The sequence below is a fragment of the Carassius gibelio genome, chromosome A12 (assembly GCF_023724105.1).
Source record: "Carassius gibelio isolate Cgi1373 ecotype wild population from Czech Republic chromosome A12, carGib1.2-hapl.c, whole genome shotgun sequence".
In the NCBI taxonomy this organism is placed as follows: Eukaryota; Metazoa; Chordata; class Actinopteri; order Cypriniformes; family Cyprinidae; genus Carassius; species Carassius gibelio.
In genome coordinates this window covers 16,614,010-16,630,098 of record NC_068382.1, presented here as the reverse complement: position 1 = coordinate 16,630,098, position 16,089 = coordinate 16,614,010, and the positions used below count along the sequence as shown (strand labels likewise).

At 36.8% G+C, this 16,089-nt stretch overlaps 1 protein-coding gene across 1 annotated transcript; it reads right to left on the bottom strand.

Moving 5' to 3' along the window:
* Nucleotides 1–2,856: 2,856 nt before the first annotated feature.
* On the bottom strand, nucleotides 2,857–7,197 carry LOC128025323 (sclerostin-like). The gene is made up of 2 exons (XM_052611561.1): nucleotides 6,900–7,197; nucleotides 2,857–4,769 (listed from the first exon to the last, which is right to left on the bottom strand). Exons 1-2 carry the CDS (start codon nucleotides 7,135–7,137, stop codon nucleotides 4,375–4,377), a joined length of 633 nt encoding a protein of 210 aa, XP_052467521.1. The 5' UTR covers nucleotides 7,138–7,197; the 3' UTR covers nucleotides 2,857–4,374.
* Nucleotides 7,198–16,089: the final 8,892 nt, after the last annotated feature.

Sequence of the window (16,089 nt, the reverse complement as noted above, 5' to 3'; positions counted from 1 at the left end):
TTAGAAGCTGTTAGTTCTTATGATAAGGGAGTGGATGATGGAGAACAAACATCCGTATCCAAATGCATCCGTCATAGCCCACATGTGTTTGACTTTGGAAATTAAACTCTTCTCTGGAGCGCCTTGAATTGAGTTTAAGGCCGTCTGACTAGTGCATTAAACACTTTGAATTAAAGTAATCCCCAGTAATGTGTACAATAGTATGCATTGCATCCATGCCCTTTTATTTTGATATGCTTTATATAATATTCTTTTTTCCTGTCCTTTGTTTCCTTTTGCCCTTTGTTTTATTCTTTCCAGTTGTGTTTTGTTGATGTATCTAATTATTGTCACTTATTATGTCCTTGAGTCTTTAACTCCCCCTGTTTTGTTTTTCTTTGTTTGGGATTTTCCTGTACGGATACAAAAGTGAAAATGAACCAATTTTGCGTTTTCATAGACTACCATCATTTTTTGTGATAGTAGGATTTATTTATTGTTTATTTGTTCCAAGAGTAAAGACAGTGTTACAAAAGATTTAGATTTCAAATAAATGCTGTTTAAATGCTGTTCTAGTCATCAAAAATATAAAAAAATAAAATAAAACATATAATAATAATAATAATTAATAATAACATTTCACGGTTTCCATAAATGTATTAAGCAGCACAACTGTTTCCAACATTGATAATAATAAGAAATGTTTCTTAAGCAACAAATCTGATTATTCGAATGATTTCTGACTGGAGTAATGGCTGCTGAAAATTCAGATTTGCAATTTTTTTTTTATATACATTTAAATGGAAAAGTTATTTTAAACTGTAATACTATTTCACAATTTTACTGTTTTTACTGTATTCTATGCTGCCTCGATGAGCATAAGAGACTTTAAAAAACATTGACATATCTTACAGACCCCAAAGTCATGAACAGCTGTATATACAGTAATCTTACACATTTCATCTTTATATAATTTAACCCCCTCATTTACACATAATCTCATTAATTCATGTTTATTTTCAGATTGTAGATTTAGAATCCCTGGGTTTTAGTGTGGCCTCAGACTTCTGGGACGCAGTGTATGTTGGGGAATCTTTGTTTCTTGTTTCATGCATTTGGGCTCCTGACAAACTTCTGTTCCTTTTGTATAACATTACGCTCAGAAAATATACTGCACCCACCCTTGGAAAAACTTGAACACTGACAACAATAGTTAGGCCATTATACAAGTCTAGAAGGAAACTTAAGATTTAAACAATTGTGAGAATGTGACCTTTACTTTTTTTGATTGAGCCAAAACTTACAACATAATCCCAGCTAACAGAGCAATCATCACAGAAAAATATATCACTGAGGTATTTTTGGCAATAACAGAAACCATCTACTCTAACATAATATGTAAATCAGCTGATCAGATGTTTTATTGACTTACATTTGGATGAAGATCAGTGCCTTCATTAATGACTGTCTGTAGACTAATGCTTTGTCAGCATGAACTTATTTAGGTACTATGCAACCTCAAAAGAACTACTTTTTGAATTTCATTCGATAGTACACAGCTTCAGTTCAGTGAGATTTTAATCACCATCATGTGTTGGAAGTCCACAGAGTACCACTAAGAAAAGGTCAGCCTGTGTGCTTTGAGCCACTGGAAGGTAAAGACGTCATCGAGCTATGACTTCAACAATGAATGTCTTCAATACATTATAGTCAAAGTCAAGTGGCTAAAAGTGTTAACTTATATGACACTTTTAAAGCCACCCCATCTTCCTAACCCTCCTATTGTCCTAAATAACTGCGCCCACCTGGTCTTTGATCAAAAAAGGACAAAAGTATGATTAAGAATCCATTTTAAACAACTTTTTATTACATTCAGAAAATCATACCCAGCTATTGCCTGATCTATCCGACAAGGTCTCTGGAGGAGTCAAGCGTCTGAGCAGCGCTGTGGCGTCTGAGATACTGTGGAGCAGGCACAAAAGTGTTAAACACACACTGAGGAGTGAGTTTCAGCTGACCTCTCTCACACACTCCTGCTTTCCCTGTGGCTGTGGAGGTCCGTGCCAGGTCCCTGTCGAGTAACGACTGCAAACAGCGGCCGTAACTCAGGTCAGATGCTTTGTCAGCATCAATTTATTCAGGAACTACTCAAGTGACACTTTCAAGCACTTGTTCTTAAATTACTTGAAAATGCTTCTACCTGCCAGCTACTTTTGAGCGAAAGCATGGCATGTCAAGTGGCCATGAATTTGGGACGATTATATTAGAATTGCATTAAAATATGTTCATAATAGATGTTGTATAGAAATACAAGAAATAAAAAGCATTTAATTTAGAATGTTAGAAATCTTTCCCCAGTGTTTCATCTGTTAGTCACAATAAAAGAAACACTTCTAACATATAAAAAAAAAAGCAAATTTGTTGGTTTTACAGCATAATGACTACATGTAGTTTGTGTACTTAGCAGCCTGGACCCAGTTAGACTAATAAAGAGAATTTCATCATGAGGAAGCACTTAAGTGTGAAACAAAAACAAGTCCGCCAATACACATTTCCTTGTCAATCTATGGCTCAGACTCTGCAAGCTTAAACAAACAAACAGATGAATGGAAGCCTGTGGGTTGAGTTCACTACACCGGATGAAAAGAGCTATTTCTGTTGTGACTGTACTGTTCCTGTCTGACGAGGGGATTCTTTCCTGTCCTCACCTTTTGTAAAGGCGTCTTAGACATTCTAAAGGGCTACAAAGCCTCTACTTCCTAATTGTGGAATATTGTTTACAGGGGGCTCATTGAGGGACGGATTTAGCGTGCAGGCTCAGTCCGAGAGGAGAAAGGATCTGTCAAAGGATTCTGACAAGAATGATAACAAACACACTTCTTTTCACATATATTTGTTGCTTAACTTTATTCATGTACTCTTTTTCCATTATGAAATTCACTATAATTACATATATAGTACAATAATGGCTATTATTTTCTACAAGAGATTGCATAAATAATTTAAATGATGAAATAGAAAAAAATAAATACGCAATTCATTCTTTGTAACAGTCTTTTGGTCGGACAGAGTGTTTATCCATTCGTTGGAGAAGGATAGCACTCAATGAGGCCACACAGGTACAGTATGTACAAGTTTCTATTCATGGCAAGTCTGCTTACATTACAAAAATACCTTCCTGTTGCTATTTCAAAACACACAATTGAAAAATAAGCAAATATTGTCAGCTATGTTTTTCACAAGCAGAACATGATGAACAATTGGCATTTTCTTATCTCATTATCCTGCGTGAAATCAACTTCCAGACCACAATTTCAAAGTTTGGTTCATGGATTTGTCTCTCCTTTTCAAGTCACAAGATAAGAAGGGGGACATCTTCGCTAAAGACTTCAGTAATAGAAATAGGTAACCTGCTAGTGATTGCAGATAGCTGAATATCTCCAAATGGTTTCCATTGAAGGAGGGTGCAGAAAGGTTCTTTGCCCGCGAGGAATTGCTGCAGATTCTTGCACACATGTGGGCCTCTTTTTCGGGTGTTCTAACAAACAGGAACTGACCACGTTTAGAGGAAATAGCTTTTTATGACTCAAATCCTAAACACAGGAATGGAACTATTTGGTAATTAGGACAAGTCACAGGAATATCGTTTGCGGTTCTTGACCTCCAGGGACTTGGACCGCGGAGGGCTGACACAACTTTTCTAACTCTCCATAACTGCCAGTTCCGATCAGTTTCATGTGGAAATGTGAAGTTGCAGAAACTCACATGGTGATTGGCTCGGCTCCCCAGCCCGTCAAAAGGACTCGTGGGCTGGTAAAATTGACCAAAGGTTAAGAATTCTGGGCCTTAGTGATCTGTCAACAGCGGTGTGTCTTTTGGGCCCGACACGGCTGGACGGTCAAATCACACGCTGCTCCCAGTCCCAAAAGAGGAGGACAAATCTGGTACGTAAACATTCACATGAGCGCTTGGTGGATCGGTTGAGTGCTCATTGAGTTTCCCCGTAGTTAGCTTACCCTTTCAATGAACTTCAAACTTGAAATGAACTGCTTGGGCAAGAATATACAGTATGGAGTTATTCCTCCTTCCTCAAATTTCATGAACTATCACATTCCCTGAACTAATCTCACATAACAGCATACATCTTTTACCCAAGTGTCCATTAGTCCACTGGCATCCTGTGATTAAACTGGGACTTTTTTGGCTCAAGAGCACATACAAACAGTGGGACATCTGAAATACACTGGAAACTTGTTGGCAAGCTTTCTTAAAAGCTAATGTGTTTTTCCTTCCCTTCTAGTTGAGGATTGCAGTTTCTGAAATATGTGTGCATATGTGTATAGTTGTATTTGTATGTGTGCAGGAGAGAGTTTCTGTATCAGTGTATGTTTCCCCTCAGTATGAATTGCTGTTGACTGATGGCACTTTGCTACGGTGTTTCTTATTGCGTCGGGGCTTCTTGGAGGACAACTCCTTGACGTCCGATTGGTTGTGATGGCGAGTGTAGCGTTTGCACTTGCAAGACGTGACTACTCGGATTTTGTATGTCCGGTTGGGTCCGTTAGGACACTGGAGCTGTATCCGCTGGGTGCGGGAGTGCGCGGGAATGCAGCGATAATCGGATGAACTGCTTCTCCACCATTTTCCCCTTAGAATTGAGTTTGGCATAAGGTGAGCTGGAAGGCATTGACCAGAACACACTAGTTCCTTCACAGGTTTGACACTGCGACAAGATCCATCTGTAATGTAGCGGGTAGAACGCAGCTCCCGGCAGCTTAGTTCAGAGGCTCCTAGGAAAGAGAAGACAACCAAAACAGAGTTAAATGTTTACGAAATGATTTAGGGAAACATCTTAAATAAAACACAGCTACCAAAGCCGGTAATTATTATAGCCTGTATGAAATACTGGATTTTGGACTATTCGCAGCTACGATAAGCAAAACAGATTTTATTTTTCATGTTTTGTTAGTCACGCAGGCATTCAAGTTAATTTTCTAAAGCTGGCTTTGTTGATTTTTGTTGATTTTCCCAGAAAAATCTGTTGTGTGTCCAGCTAGCAAGGAAATGCATGATCAAAATTTTTTATATCTGTAGAATACATTTATTTATTTATTTTCTGGTTTGGATTTGGCTAACAAGTTGTAGTAGATGTGCTTTTGACTGATGGTGAAATTGATGAGAATCCCAAAAAATATGAAACCCACAGACGCTAAACAACATACCAGATTGTTCTGTACAGAAAGGACTGATTGCTTGCAAACAGGATCAAAAGACTTCGGACTCTCTGGGTTAGAGCTTTTTAGAATAAGATTTTTGAATTTAACGTAAGCTCACTAAAACTCCTCAGAAAACACACTGACAAGGATATGTGAGATGAAACTGAGATTGGAAAGATCTGTCTCATTCTGCAGCTCCCCTCATGGAGAAGAACAAAGGATTTATGTGTGTGATGAGTTCAGGTTCAGCCTCCCTTGATTCTCAGAAAACCTGATCTGATGTTTTATGAGGAGCAGGACGAGAGCCAGAGGAAGATGAGCAAATCTCAACATGACCCCACACTGACCACCAGAGAGACTACACCACACGTCACCCCTTCAAGAGCAGCACATGAGAGTGTGATATCTTTCTCCACCCCTTAATGAGCAAATATAACGTACATGCTTTGTCTGGATAACTGTTTCCTTATGCTTAAACACAACAAGACTTTAGGGGTGGTCACTGACATAATTAGATATCCGAAATTATCTTGCATCTCTGGTTGACATTACGAATTGCTCAATCCTTAATCATTTTTATTGTTTATTGTTATTGCCATAATTTCATTACTCTGCTCATGGAGGTTGTTATTATTTTTGGAAGTAATCTGTGTATTTATTTAGCAAAAAAAATTAGACAATTAATCAAACACCTCCCCAGATTTTGCATTTGCCTTTTCTTTTCATTGTTTCTTTTTTTTTTTTTTTTTGAGTCTTGATTTGTGCTCTGGAAACAAGCTCTAAGAGATTTTTTTATCAATTTTGACATTAACATGCACGATCACACACACAGTGTATATTGTTAGAACTAGTGTAGGTTTGAATTCACAGTAGTTTTACTTTTCACAGGTGGGAGTCATTCTCTATCGTGGCAATGCCCTGAAGAAATTACCCCATAGAATAACTTCTCACATTTTCAACTGTGCTGAAACCATACTGTTGCAATTAGGTGGTTATAGAAAGGCAAACCTTGTCTAATTATGTAAAATTGGGGATTCAGTAACAAAAAAGGGTTATCGAAGTTAATGCATCACTTGTGCTGGTGAAAAGGTGGAAAGACATGCATTCTTTCAGGACTATTATAGAGCTTTTATTTTGAAGCGGCCACATCTGTTTAGAGCCAATATAGGAATATCAAGTTTTGTAGAAGTAAATGGTGTAGCCTGCATATACACCTGACACTATAAAATACAAGGCAAATTTTTAAAGTCACTGGTTGGGAAAAATTACATTATTAAATATTATTGGAGCAAATATTATTACATATAGTTGCTGTTTAGTTACCCCATGAACTTTTCAACTGCTAAACCATTTTAGATAACATATCTATCTAGCGGAAATTGTCTAATTACATTTGACACTAATTTCTTTTTTTAGTTTTAGAGATATTAAAACACACAGTACCCAAATTTTGTTAACTTGCAATAATGCAAAACTAAAAGACACATAGGCCTATTCCTTGAAAGTGTTGAAATATATTTTATATAGTTTTAGTATTTTACTTTACTTAAAACAAGCTGTACTTTTATAAAACATCTTATCACTAATGTAAAATTTACTTAAGTTTGCTTAAAAAAAATTATTTCCATCATATTCTTTCAATGTGTTGATGTTGATGATAGAGCTCAATGCTATTAATTCAAGATTCGTTTTCTTTTTACTTACTATAAGTACGGGAGTTGCTTGATGACCTTCTTCCTCCGTTCTTAGCTCGGTTCAATGTGTTGTTGTCAGAAAGCTGTATCTGCTCCTCGGGTCTATTCGTGTCCTCCGTGTACTCGGGTATAATTTCTGTCGCATCATTTTTTAAAGCTCTCCATCCGTGCGCTGCTGTGAAACATCCCAGTAGCAGCAACAGCAACAGCCGCGCGCCGCAGTGCACGAGCGCTAGAGACACCTGCATACTGAAACAGAGCACGAGACGTTCAGCGGGCAAACTCTGACCGGGTTTCCTCTCCTCGTGAGAGGCTTGCCTTTTTAAAGTACCACAGGTTTCGCAAAAAAAAACGGTTAATTTAAGGCAAGTGGGAGGGATTTAGGCAGAGCCGCTCATTCAGAAACTGACAGGGAGGAATGGGCACACGCAGAAGTCTAAGGTCAACCTTGAGAGAGAAAAGTCATCTTTTTTTCACTAGAAATGAGACAGCATGTCTTTACTGCTGTTTCATACTGTCTCGTTTTCTATTGTCTTTACTCAAACAGTCACAAGTTTGGACACTTATCATTGTTTTCAGTCATTTTTGTATAGCCTACTATTTTATTACTATTTTTATTATTATTTTTATTATTATTTTGCAAACTTTAAAATGACTTGACTTTAATGTAAATGGGAGTTTTTAAACAAGGAAATCGCGCGAACTTTTTTTTTTTTTTTTTTTTTTTTTTTTTTAATCGCGCGAGCTTAACTTGTGTTTGTTTTAGCCTATTTGGCGACCGGTGAAATTCACGTGCTGGGACTGACTTGTAATAAGTTTAATCAGTGCCGAAACGTTTGAAAATAATTTATATACTTGTTTGAAATCTTTTGTTTTGGCTTTCTTTTACTCTGTTTACGTGCAAATATATCAGGGACACATAATTTGCAGTCTGACAGTAAAAATTAAAGATGAATATGAATAAGCAGTGTGACGCGAACTAGATGCAGATGCTTAATGGCACATAACTGTCTGACATTAAATGCATCGCTTTGTACGAACACTGCCCTCTTGAGGGAGCCCAAACAAACAAACACCTTGACATGATATTATTTCTGGGATACTGCTTCGCCCTGTCGATAAGCTAAACAAAAGATAGAAAATATCTCAGTTTGCATTACACTGGTTAAACAACAATTTTTAATGCTACTCTGTTACATTGTGTCCGCCAGTAGTTCAAGCTTAGAAACCATTTTGGCAAAGAGGAAAAAAAAGAGGATAGATGGAATACTTCTGAGATCTATTGTGACTCTTCTTTTCATCCTGTCATCATGAAGATCACAATGTCCACCACAGGCCTAGTCTGATTGTAGCCTATGTCCTTTCCCTGTCATTCACTGGCTGTTTTTATATCTCTTTGGGTTTGTGCAGAGAAAACACAGTCTCCAGACATAAATATACTATAAGTAATATGTTGTAAACTGAGCCATTCGGCACCAAAACATCAGTGATTTCTTCATCCAAATGCATAAGTTACACTATTTTAAGCTGTCCTGGGGACTGAATGTCACATTTAGAAATACAGTTCTTGCAAATATTATTATAAATGAAGCATCTGTGCAATGTTACAGAAGAAAAAAAATGTATGGATCATTTTTTATCCATGATTTATAAAGTACAGCTCCCCTGCAGCTCATGAACATATAATCTTACAGTAATACTTCACTTCTCAATCTACCGAGTCATTTGCATTTGTCATGATTAGCTGTTGAAAACAACAGTCTGGAAATTTAATGGAAATGGAAGCACATTAGATGTTTAAATAAGCCATGACTAGCTGAATCATACTAAAAGCACTTCCAAGTCTAAATCATGTTTTTAAAGAGTTCATTTGAGTTTAAGAGCAGCAGAAACCTCAGCTGTGGTTTCACAGTGTGTCTAGGCAAACCTTTCTGACCACTGGGTCCATGTGTTAACTGCTCTGTAACCACTCGATGTGTGCTGCTACAAGTGCATTCATAAACACTGATCACCTAGCACATTATTCAGTCCATTTATGCATTGATGGTTCCTACAACTTAGGCACACAGGCTGGCAGTGTAGCTGCAGCTAGCATGCTGAAAGAAAAAAAATTGGGAATCGAGAAAGACTAGAACTTAAGTAGTTATGAAAGAATCTTATTGAGAAATATTGTGCGTCATTGTTCTCTGATTCACTTTGTTACAATCCAGATTGCTAGTTTTCCATAATAATTGTTTTATTCAATCAAATCTGGTCCAGGACTTCTGGAAGTGAGATTTTTCAAAACAACTTGCAATCTTAAAATTCTCTGATGATTTGGCTGCTGAAAAGGTTTGTGGAAAATGTACCCTCAGGCCATGCAAGATGTCCTCGACTCTGAGATGAGTCCATTGTTAAGGCATTTTAAATTTAAACCATTAAATACAAGTCCTCTATCCATAATATCGCTTCCACCAGTAAAAGAAAAAAAGTCCAAAACATCTTTAAAACATCTTAATGATATATTTAAATACAGATTTATTTCTGTTCACAAGACATTTATTGATTGATTGCTGTTGTGTAGATTACTTGTGGATTATTGTGATGTTTTCATCAGCTGTTTAGACTCTCATTCTGATGGCACCCATTCACTGCAGAGTTACCACTGGTGAGCAAGTGATGTAATGCTACATTTCTCCAAATTAATTCTAATGAATTAAAAAATTGCATATCCTTTGGATCTTGGATACCCTGAGGCTGAAAAAAATTCAGCAAAATTAAAATTTTAATGTAAAGTTATGTTTTAAAAAAAAAAAAATGACAATCATGCTGTGCTCAGGATTCACTAGCCCCATTCAGAAGATAGATATTTTTTATTGAGATTGATTAAATGTAACAGCATTGTACTTGTAATGTAAATAGAGAGTGTAAAAAGTCACTTATTTCACAAGATGTTAAAATTTTTGAACGTTGTAATCTTTGATAGAAAATATAAATATGTGTATCAGTAATTCATGTGATATTTGCAACTGCTTGCAAGAGCCTTAAGCCATTTTCATAGTAAATGAAACACTCATTCATTGGGTGTTAATTTTCAGAGTGAAAGTTTCTCTGAATGTATATGTGGAAACTGAAAGCAGATTTTTAATTACAGAAACACACAATGATGATGTGCTTTTCCGGTGGAGTGAAATTTTTCCCAAAATGCTTGAGAAAGGTGCATTAATTAGCCATTAAAGTATAAAAAGGCTCAGCTGCTGGGCATGCAGGAATTTATTTGGGTTCTAAGAGAAGGAGGGGAAAAAAGGAAGTAATTTCAAGAGCATGTTTCAAAAAGCTCCTCAAGTTTGCTTTTTTATAGGATCAATAAAACCAAATAATAAGCATGTGAAAATAATCTTGCTCTCTGGCATCTAATCCAATAAACACTTATTATAAGCAGGACTAATAAACAAGGTCATGCCACTGGCTGTCATGTGAAGGTAGCTGATGACAGAGTAGCAGGAAAGATATTCCAACTGGCCACCCACACTGAAGAAACCGTGCTGAGAAAATAAACTTGCTTTGAGAAGGGACAGGTTTCAGACACCTCACAGTAGTGTGGACTTTCCTTCCGTCTGTTTTTGTCAATGCTGTTGATCTGTCATGAATTGCCAAAGACAAAAGACGTGTATGTAAATCCTTCTTTGTGCTGATATATTGTTATAACCTTCTTCGGTTCGGTTTCCTGTAAGTCAGAGGTCACTCTAAAAGATCATTTTTGTTGTCAGCCAACCAAGCTATTCATTTATGCACAAATTGTGTATTCAAAAGTGTTATTTTGAAGACAAAACACATGCCATGAATCTATTTTAGTCTTACTCTGTTTAGAGCTTATTGGGTTTAATGCTATTTATTACATTTCTGGTTGATTTTTGCAACTTTGGATTTCTGGCACCCATATTGAGACTTCAGTGTCTTCCAAAACTAGCAAATGGATTGATACTTGACCTTGCATATATAAGGGTCAACTGAAGCCTGTCCTTCGTTAACTCATGTTTCTCTTTTGTATCTTTGCTCTAGCTGGATTTGTGCATCAATAACACAGCCGAAGATCCCTTTTCATGTGGTTTTTGTGTCTGTGGCTAATTAGTGATCATTACGGTTGATCTCCCTCAATAATGAAGTTTTGCTTTAGATGTGTCTTATTTGTTGTTCTACACAACTAGCAACAAGTGCCGTGTGCATATTTTAACTTAAATCCAACAATGCCTTTGGAAAAATAGCTTTCTTCCCATTTGCTTCCAAATCAAACACTCCCACCTCATCAGCGATCTGACTTGGACCCGTAGGAGCCGTACAGCCATATTCTGCTGTTTTTTACATGACAGTTCTTTAATAAATATCAGATGCACTTGGCAAGGCCCGCAGGAACGACACAACAGCAGAGTACAGGAAGATGAAACGAGCAACACCACTGCGGGCACAAGTGCTTGGAAGAGGATCTGAAGCCCATCCATTCCAAGAATGTTCTCTCCCATATTTCCCAATAATTAGTGCTGTTCCACAGATGTTCCACTTTTTTTCCTTACGTTTTCATTATGGGAGCACGCAGTGAAATGGGACAAAAAAAGTTTAAAGGGGGAAACATCATATGCTTTTCATTTAAGCCAATCATTAGTGAAGATGACAAAGAAAAGGGGGATATCATCCACAAGATTGATATTAATAATAATTTTAATATAGCCATTAATAATGAGATTTTTAAAAGATCAAATAAAATTAAAAGATTTTACTAAAATTGACTGCCAAATTATCTGTCCAGAATTTGGTCTAGCCCAATTTTAAATGACTTCATTATTACAAAATCTGTCAGGAAATGTTTCAAAAAACTTAAAACAGTTATAACAGCATATTTACACAGAAATGTTAGGTATAACCCTCACAAATTTGTTCACCCAACAATTATAATTCGGTTCTTTTATTCCTCCTCGGATCATCTAAATTCATTTGTTTCAAGAATGAGCGTTTGTGTAGACCTATATTAAAAGAAAATAAATACATTGCACAGTTAAAATAATTATTTATTCATTTTATTTCAATTTAAATTTGATATATAATAATTTACTTAAATATTACATTTTGAAAACGTGAAGACATTTATATCAATTGACAATTATAAAAAGTATCTATTTATTTTATTATAATTTCATTTAAGTATGTTTAAATATAAAATGCTCTCTCTCTCTCTCTCTCTCTCTCTCTCTCTCTCTCTCTCTCTCTCTCTCTATATATATATGCGTTTCTCCTTCGGGTCTGGTTCTATGGTCCTGCATGGTTTGTGAGTGTGACAGAAAGGAGCCACAGCTGGGCTCGGGTAATTGCAGTGTGCACAGGGTCATGGAGAGAGTGCAGCCCTAGTGTCTGACCAATTGATTTGAGTGTTTTCACTTATCCTTGTGGATACATGAAGTCTGAGCTGGTCATCCCCAGTGCCAGGTGTGCCGAACAAATCCTAAAGGACCAGGCATATGCTAAAGGACCTGTGACAGATGGTTGGATATGAGTATGTATATGTGTCAAAAGAAAGAATTGTGTTAGAGTGTGGGTCATGGTACAAGGAGCACAGGACACAAGAGGGAGACCGATTTATGGAAGCATTTGTCTCCATCTGTTGGAAACAGACTATAAACTCTTACCATAAAGCATCTTTCAGATATGTTTCTAATTTATGAATAAACATAGTGCATAAATAATGTACCTACAGTAATTCCAAAAATACATAAATATTCACACACACCTTAACCCTGTACTCATATTTTATAATGATCTCTTCAGATATATAACATACAGTAAAACATGATGCCATGCACATTAAATCTAGCTGCGGATCTAGTGAAGTCATTCATTTGCTCACTCTTTGTGGATTTGCTGAGGCAAGTCAAATGTTGCAGTAATGTCTGTACACAGCTGAACATTACCCTACTTATCTATTACCTAACAGGAGTAATTAGGGGCTGTTCTGAGCACTTTTTTAAGTGCCCCATTCTGTTGTAATCTAAGACCACAGAGGCCCACAGACATGGACTGCTTGCAACACACATGAAGAACTAATAGGGTATTGTCATGCAAACTACCATTTTACACGAGAAATGAATCTTTCTCATGCCCTAGGAGGAAATTTAAAAAAGTCATTTATTATAGCATTGAGCAATATGTTTAATATGAATCTTGCTTTGGAGTTTCGAGAGACAACACAAGAATAAAGAAAAGAAAAGCAAGGTTGTTAACAAGGTTGAGAATACTTTTTGATATTACAAGCATACTGTATATACAGTCTTGTTCAAAATAATAGCAGTACAATGTGACTAACCAGAATAATCAAGGTTTTTACTATATTTTTTATTGCTACGTGGCAAACAAGTTACCAGTAGGTTCAGTAGATTGTCAGAAAACAAACAAGACCCAGCATTCATGATATGCACGCTCTTAAGGCTGTGCAATTGGGCAATTAGTTGAAAGGGATGTGTTCAAAAAAATAGCAGTGTCTACCTTTGACTGTACAAACTCAAAACTATTTTGTACAAACATTTTTTTTTCTGGGATTTAGCAATCCTGTGAATCACTAAACTAATATTTAGTTGTATGACCACAGTTTTTTAAAACTGCTTGACATCTGTGTGGCATGGAGTCAACCAACTTGTGGCACCTCTCAGCTGTTATTCCACTCCATGATTCTTTAACAACATTCCACAATTCATTCACATTTCTTGGTTTTGCTTCAGAAACAGCATTTTTGATATCACCCCACAAGTTCTCAATTGGATTAAGGTCTGGAGATTGGGCTGGCCACTCCATAACATTAATTTTGTTGGTTTGGAACCAAGACTTTGCCCGTTTACTAGTGTGTTTTGGGTCATTGTCTTGTTGAAACAACCATTTCAAGGGCATGTCCTCTTCAGCATAGGGCAACATGACCTCTTCAAGTATTTTAACATATGCAAACTGATCCATGATCCCTGGTATGCGATAAATAGGCCCAACACCATAGTAGGAGAAAAATGCCCATATCATGATGCTTGCACCTCCATGCTTCACTGTCTTCACTGTGTACTGTGGCTTGAATTCAGAGTTTGGGGGTCGTCTCACAAACTGCCTGTGGCCCTTGGACCCAAAAAGAACAATTTTACTCTCATCAGTCCACAAAATGTTCCTCCATTTCTCTTTAGGCCAGTTGATGTGTTCTTTGGCAAATTGTAACCTCTTCTGCACATGCCTTTTTTTTAACAGAGGGACTTTGCGGGGGATTCTTGAAAATAGATTAGCTTCACACAGACGTCTTCTAACTGTCACAGTACTTACAGGTAACTCCAGACTGTCTTTGATCATCCTGGAGGTGATCATTGGCTGAGCCTTTGCCATTCTGGTTATTCTTCTATCCATTTTGATGGTTGTTTTCCGTTTTCTTCCACGTCTCTCTGGTTTTGCTCTCCATTTTAAGGCATTGGAGATCATTTTAGCTGAACAGCCTATCATTTTTTGCACCTCTTTATAGGTTTTCCCCTCTCTAATCAACTTTTTAATCAAAGTACACTGTTCTTCTGAACAATGTCTTGAACGACCCATTTTCCTCAGCTTTCAAATGCATGTTCAACAAGTGTTGGCTTCATCCTTAAATAGGGGCCACCTGATTCACACCTGTTTCTTCACAAAATTGATGACCTCAGTGATTGAATGCCACACTGCTATTTTTTTGAACACACCCCTTTCAACTAATTCAACTAATTGCCCAATTGCACAGCCTTAAGAGCGTGCATATCATGAATGCTGGGTCTCATTTGTTTTCTGAGAATCTACTGAACCTACTGGTAACTTGTTTGCCACGTAGCAATAAAAAAATATACGAAAAACCTTGATTATTCTGGTTAGTCACATTGTACTGCTATTATTTTGAACAAGACTGTATGTGTGAGTGTGTGTGTGTGTGTGTGTGTGTATTACAGCACACACAACTGTATCACCCTAACTTTTCACCCTTATATTCACCCTATTTTATATTCATTTATAATTTGAATTTTATGGGTCTAACAATGCATTCTCCCAGTTAAAACTCACTAAACTATTTAAATAAAAGACGTAAAAAAAGCATGTTTTCATTTTTGCCATTTATTGTCTGACATCATAAAACAAAAGAACATTTTCCAATGTAAGAAAAATAACTGATTTAATCAAGTGCACTTCAACAAAGTGTAGAAGCGGTACACCTTGCTTTGTGAAGTGAAGACATGAATCAAAAATATATAATCCATCTTCAAGATAAGGCTTTAAGGTGGGATGTTTAGACAGCCTGTCTCATGTGAATGCATTCATTTGACCTCCATTTCAAGCATCCTTTCCTGATTAAGTCAGATTAAAATGAAATCATAATTCTGTCGTTTAGTCCCATCAAGCAACTCCCGAACTCAAAATGCAAAACATAATTTGAGAGTGTGAATATTTGTGCCAAACCCTCCTGCCAAATTTGCAACTGCTGAGGTTTCCATGTCCTTCACAACAAACAAGTGGTCAATCATTTACAATATCACATTACAGCAACAACACAAAGCATACAGCAGTAAGAGACGGCACATAGACGATATAGAGTTACGTGTAGTCAGCGGCATTTGAGCAAGTGAGTGTGCACACATGAATGCAACTATGTGCTTGTACACATGGACAAAACAAACTTGCACAGACAATACTTTGCACTGATGCCCAAAAATACACGTGCATCAAAAAATGCATCACTTTAGACACCTTAGTTTGTGTTCAGTCTTGGGTAGTGTTTCCTCAACATCTTTGTTATTAAAATAAAAACAAAAATATAACACATAAATACAAAATGACCAAGCAGCATTGTGATTAACTGGTATATATACTATTGACATCATTAAGCTATATAATGGTACAACCATTTTAATTTAATCTTCCCTGTATAATTACATTGTTTACAATTTCTATACACTGTGTAACATACAATCCATACATATGAATAAAAGGCAATACATTGCAGGACATTTTGTGCAAATCACAGGGGTATCAACAGCAGATGGCAGTGTTTCTCTTTCCATAGATCCAGATCAGGGGCCGTTTCACTAAAGCCCCTTTCACACTGCCATTCCGGCAAATACAGGGGTAAAGTGTTCCTGTAATTGTTCCCTGGTCGCTAGATTTGGCACTTTCACACTGCCAGTGATGACCCG